This window comes from Engraulis encrasicolus, chromosome 13, assembly GCF_034702125.1.
Source record: "Engraulis encrasicolus isolate BLACKSEA-1 chromosome 13, IST_EnEncr_1.0, whole genome shotgun sequence".
In the NCBI taxonomy this organism is placed as follows: Eukaryota; Metazoa; Chordata; class Actinopteri; order Clupeiformes; family Engraulidae; genus Engraulis; species Engraulis encrasicolus.
Genome location: NC_085869.1, coordinates 2,766,677 through 2,772,084, shown reverse-complemented (window position 1 = coordinate 2,772,084; position 5,408 = coordinate 2,766,677). Strand labels below are relative to the sequence as shown.

The following is a 5,408-nucleotide window of genomic DNA, read 5'->3' as shown; positions in this document are numbered from 1 at the left end:
CTCGTCCCTCTTTCCCAAGGCGGTGGAGCGCCTGGTGGAGGACCTGATCCAGGAGTCGATGGCCCGCGGAGACTTCCAGAACCTGAGCGGCAGCGGCAAGCCCCTCAGCAAGTACCAGCATAACCCCTACGCCGACCCCATGACCCACAACCTCAACCGCATCCTCATCGACAACGGCTACCAGCCCGAGTGGATCGTCACGCAGAAGGAGATACGCGACACGCTGGTCAAGCTCCGCGAGGGGCTCCTGGCGGCCAGAGCTCGCCTGGGGGACCCCATGAGGTACAGCACGCTGCTACTGTGTGTGTGTGTGTGTGTGTGTGTGTGTGTGTACAGCGGAGTGGGGGTGTGTGTGTGTGTGTGTGTGTGTGTGTGTGTGTGTGTGTGTGTGTGTGTGTGTGTGTGTGTGTGTGTGTGTGTGTGTGTGTGTGTGTGTACAGCGGAGTGGGGGGTTGTGTGTGTGTGTGTGTTTGTGAGAGTGTGTGTGTGTGTGTGTCTACATAACCTGTCCTGGGCAGGTGGGGCCTAAGCATTGTCCTAACGAGCCTACCTGTGTTGCCTTTTTTGTCTGGCCTGTGCACTTTGGATAGGTTACAATTAGGGCTGTTGAAAGATATATGAGGGCCCGAGTCCGGCTGGGGGACAGAGCTAGTTTTTGTTCCTGTTGTGCCCTACATGGAATAGTTCAGCATGTGCAGTATTACGTGACACATTTGCAATTGATCCCATTTGCTATGCTGTTCCTTTTTGTGCCTGTTGCAATATGGCAGTGTACAGTGGCAGTGTTCTTGTACGCCCTGATGAAGACCCAGTGAGGATTGAAACCTGTTGCTGGCTTTACTTTTGTAGCAACGGCCCAGATGAAATCAAGGGTTTTCGATAATAATGACAATCCTTGTCGACCTGTGGAGTTGCCTGAAGTTGGCCCTAGTGCCACCACGCTCAAAGTGAAAGAACTTTAGTTTTCTTACTTCAAGAGCACCTACAGTTTTGAGTTTACAAAGTTGGAGAACAAGACTGCTCATACTGTGCCCACGCCACAATCAATCAACCTATCAAAAAAATTGATCTTTCTGAAAAGTTAATTAAACGCCGCACACTGGACACTGTTCTTTTTCCATTTTATTTGTTGGAGCAAACAACATGTTTCACCCAGTGCGTCTGCAGGTTCGCTCTTTAATCAAATGATGGCAGTAGCACTGCGAGACCTTCTCTCAGCTGAACACACAGTTACTTAATCAATCAAACAACCGACCAATCAGCCAGTCAATAATCTTAATCATTTTTTGAATTAATCATTTGTACAGGGGAAAATATTGATTAATTTGGTTTTATAACTTTGCCTCTGTGTAGGCCCCACGAGGAGGAGCGATGGCAAGAGCACTGCGAGGCCTTCAGCCAGGAGCTGGCTAAGCTGAACAAGCGCGTGGACACCTTCAACCTGATCGTGCCCCTCCTGAAGCAACAGGTGGTGCACTACAGCGTGAGGAGGGAGGTGGAGCGCGCCCTGAGGGAGGACCGGGAGCAGAGGGAGGAGAGGAGGAGGAGGGAGAAGGAGCTCAGGCAGAAGGAGAGGGAGATGGCCGCCCAGGGGAGGGGGAACAGCAGGCACGGAGGACTGATAGCATGGATGCAGAACCTGCTGAAATAGGAGGACACACGCACACATGCACACATACATAACTACATGAACAGATACACAGGCACAGAGGGAGAACAACAGGCACGGAGAACTGCTAGCCTGGATGCAGAACCTGCTCAAATAGGAGGACACGCGTACACATGCACACATACATAACTACATGAACAGATACACAGGCACAGAGGGAGAACAACAGGCACGGAGGACTGATAGCATGGATGCAGAACCTACTGAAATAGGAGGACACGCACACATATACGCATACATAACTACATGAACAGATACACAGGCACAGAGGGAGAACAACAGGCACGGAGGACTGCTAGCCTGGATGCAGAACTTACTGAAATAGAACAGGCGGACACGCAGACATGCGCACATACATACATGAACAGAGACTAGCCCTGTGTCTTATATCGAGCACTTGTGTCAGTCTGATATGAGACATGGGGATAGACACACAGGAGGGACAACAACAGGCGGACTGTTTGCCTGGATGCAGAACCTATTGAAATAGGAAAGACATACACGGACTGAGTAATATGAACATTATTAATATGTTGGGATACAGTGGGAGACATTAGATTACACCACATGTAGAGAGAGTGTATGTGCCCACCAAGGGGGTGTCGTTGTTGGATCTTGGATGCCTTAAACAAGTGGACAAAAGTGGCAGTTCATGTTCTGATAGATATAAGAACAGGCTCATGGATATATTATCCTGCTTGAACATGCACCTGGTATGGTTATAGAATTATACAATATGGCTTGTGCCATATTTTACATGAAGTACATGAAATGAATAAGACGGCTTACTGTGTCTTGTCATGACATGGATAGCACTAGGATAACGAAATGAGGGTAACGCTTCATTTGACATGGTCTGGGTGATATTAATGTCATAAGAATGACATGACATGTCAGGAACATTAATGACACAATATTAATGTTTATTACTGTTGTCATAATGTGTCGTTTGGTTTTTGGAATGTCATGACAGACACCCAGTGTCAACGTGGCATTCCAAAGACCAAATGACACATTCTGACCACTGTCATAAACATCAATAATGTGCCATTAGTGTTCCTCACATATCCTGTCATGTGATTCTTATGATGGTTGTTCAACACCCGTATATACCATAGACCAGTTCAAATGAAGTGTTGCCGAAATAAGATACAATTTATACAGTATGGCTAGCTCACCTCCCATGCACCATGTGCATGTCAGTGACATGAAAGGACTCATAAAGAAAACACAGCTAAGACAAATACTATGGCCTTTCATGAAATGGACACTTATTAAGGGAATTAAATAATATGAGATTTATCTCAAGTGTGCATTGATGTCCATTCATGCTGATTAAGAATGTCAAATCAGTTGTGGAATACGTAATTGTTTTGTTTTGGCCTGAGGACCTGAGTTAGTCTTGCAGGATACCGCGTGGTTCTTTAAAACACGGGACTAAATCTCCACGCTGATAATAAGCTATAATATGTACATGTGGCATAAGTTGAACTGCTTTAGGGAATATGTAATATCAAATACTGTACCTGTATATTCAAATCATTTATCTTTTGATGTCTGACTTGAAGCTAATTCTAACACTTTTATAAATAATCATGAATGAAATGCACGTCTCCGCTCAATTTGTGAAATCAATAGTCATTTTTATTGTTTATAGTCTTATGACAATGCTGTTACACAGCAAATCTGGCTGACCAACCTGACCATCGTACATGCCACGTCAGGTCATGGCGTCGTTCTATGGCAACTCTCAGCACTACCCCCTTGAGCTTGTTATCCATACATAGAGATAACGTTTCATTTATACATAGAAATAACATTTAATTTATGCATAGAGATAACATTTAAACAAAAAAGTGATGAAAAAACAATACAAAGAGATTCAGAGAGGAGTGGGAAAAACGCTCCCAATTCCTGGAATATTAGGGAAATGTAATAGCCCTATTTTGACCATTTTGCATGAACACAATCAAGACATACAGTTTATCAGGAAATTTTGCAATAGCAAGAGTAGGCAAACTGAGGCCCGTGGTCCAAATGTGACCCACCATGATACATATGTAAAAAAAGAATGAGGCCAGTTGGTACGTTTAATCAATTTTAGAGACTATTATATCAATTTCACAGCATGGTTTCAGAGTTGATGTGTCATGTTTGTTAATAGTCTAATCAAATTGATGAACAATATGTCCAATATGTTTGCATATATTGAAAAAAAAAACTTTTATGGTAGGTCATGGTTTATGGTTAGGGAAGAATCACAGAATCTTAAGTCTGACTAGGAATGGGAATCCCGGGTAGTGTTCCTGCAGAATTCTCCAGCACTTTGCTCCTCCACCACCAGTCCCTGTCAGCCCAGAATACGCCCCCTGGTGGCAGCAGGAGTAGCAGCAGCAGCTGGGTTGGCGAATGACAGGGGGGTCCTTCCTAGCCTAGGTGGCAGGCGTCCTTTGCTTTGCTAGCACTTTCCTCTTCAGTCTAGACAGTCCCTCTCATTACATGATATGACATTACACTTAACTGATGCTGTTATCCAAAAATTTACAATTATGTACTGTACTGTACTGTAAGGGAACGGTATTGGTTACAGTCCCTGGAGCAATGTGGGGGTTAGGTGCCTTGCTCAAGGGCACTTCAGCCATTAGTATAGGTGTAGGACACGGTCAGGGGGGTCATGGGGCAGGTCAGACAGTGTTGCGAACCGGCAATCCTCTGGTCCAAAGACCAACTCCCTATAACCATAACCATTACGGCCACCCACCGCTGCTGCCCTCTCTCAGCCTGGAAGACGGCCCATAGTAGCATTAGCAGCAGTAGCATTAGCAGCAGCTGCAGCATTAGCAGCTGGGTTGGCGATGATCAGCGTCTCCTTCCTGCCCCAGTCGTGGGCGATGTACTGGTGGTAGGGGTCGTGCGAGCTCTCCAGCTTCTTGGAGCGGATGTAGCTCATCATGATGCCGAAGGTGAAGAAGCTGAACATGCCCACCACCAGGAAGATGTAGATCATGCCCTGACCTTCACCCTGACCTTGACCTTGGCCTTGACCTAGGGGTGGGCGACATGGCAAACAATCCCCATCACGATTTTTTAATATAAAAACAAAAACAAGCATTTTGTAAATTAGCAATGAATTAAATGTAAACACATTGATGACGCTCTCATAAAGTGCACAATTGAAATACAATATGATAAAAGTGAAGACAACATGACTTTAGTAAGTAGACATCACTGATACTGTAAACATTCTCACTGCAAGACGGTAGATACGACTTCTCCACTTAGGCGGATTCGAGATGATCTTGTACTCGATTTCACGATTCACTATTTAATACCGTCACATCGCCCACCCCTACCTTGACCTTGACCCTGACCTTTGAGATGATGACTTTGGGTGAGCGGGGAGGCCAGAGGCGCCGGGTGGGCAGAGGAGATGGAGGAGAGGGAGGATGGAGGAGACATGACTGAGGTCCTGTTCAGGTATTCCAGCAGGGAGACCAGCAGGCTCTGGAGGCCGGTGCTGTTCTGGAATAACAACATGACTGCTGCCGGGTCTGTCCCTGCAAAGAGGAAAACAAGAAAGAGAGAGAGGGAGGTTGTTTATTGTTTATTGGCATCAACCGTCAACAAAATACAGTTTGTTCTATGAAACTCATTCAAATATGAGAAGAATGACAAATGGATGAGAAAATGCAAAAAGTGGTTAAAATGACTGCTGCTGTGTCTGTCCCTAAAGAGAAAA

At 45.5% G+C, this 5,408-nt stretch overlaps 2 protein-coding genes across 2 annotated transcripts in view; one reads left to right on the top strand and one right to left on the bottom strand.

Moving 5' to 3' along the window:
- The window catches only part of dnajc28 (DnaJ (Hsp40) homolog, subfamily C, member 28), a 16,685-nt gene extending 14,897 nt beyond the window's left edge, over positions 1–1,788 (top strand). Inside the window, exons 5-6 of the mRNA XM_063212985.1 lie at positions 20–282; positions 1,354–1,788. Of these exons, the coding sequence (XP_063069055.1) occupies positions 20–282; positions 1,354–1,651 (561 nt within the window). The 3' untranslated portion in view covers positions 1,652–1,788. The remainder of the gene's footprint in view (positions 1–19; positions 283–1,353) is intronic.
- A 2,657-nt stretch (positions 1,789–4,445) lies between these two features.
- Positions 4,446–5,206, bottom strand: LOC134461457 (uncharacterized). Its single transcript, XM_063214387.1, has 2 exons — positions 5,023–5,206; positions 4,446–4,714 (listed from the first exon to the last, which is right to left on the bottom strand). The coding sequence occupies exons 1-2, from the start codon at positions 5,204–5,206 to the stop codon at positions 4,446–4,448; spliced, it is 453 nt and encodes a 150-aa protein (XP_063070457.1).
- Positions 5,207–5,408: the final 202 nt, after the last annotated feature.

Bases quoted from the DNA above. Each gene is read 5' to 3' on its own strand.
- LOC134461457 (XM_063214387.1), bottom strand. From the start codon at position 5,206: ATGTTGTTATTCCAGAACAGCACCGGCCTCCAGAGCCTGCTGGTCTCC. The intron at 4,715-5,022 runs GTAGGGGTGGGC...GCCCACCCCTAG, and splicing joins AGGTCAGGGTCAAGGTCAAG to GTCAAGGCCAAGGTCAAGGT.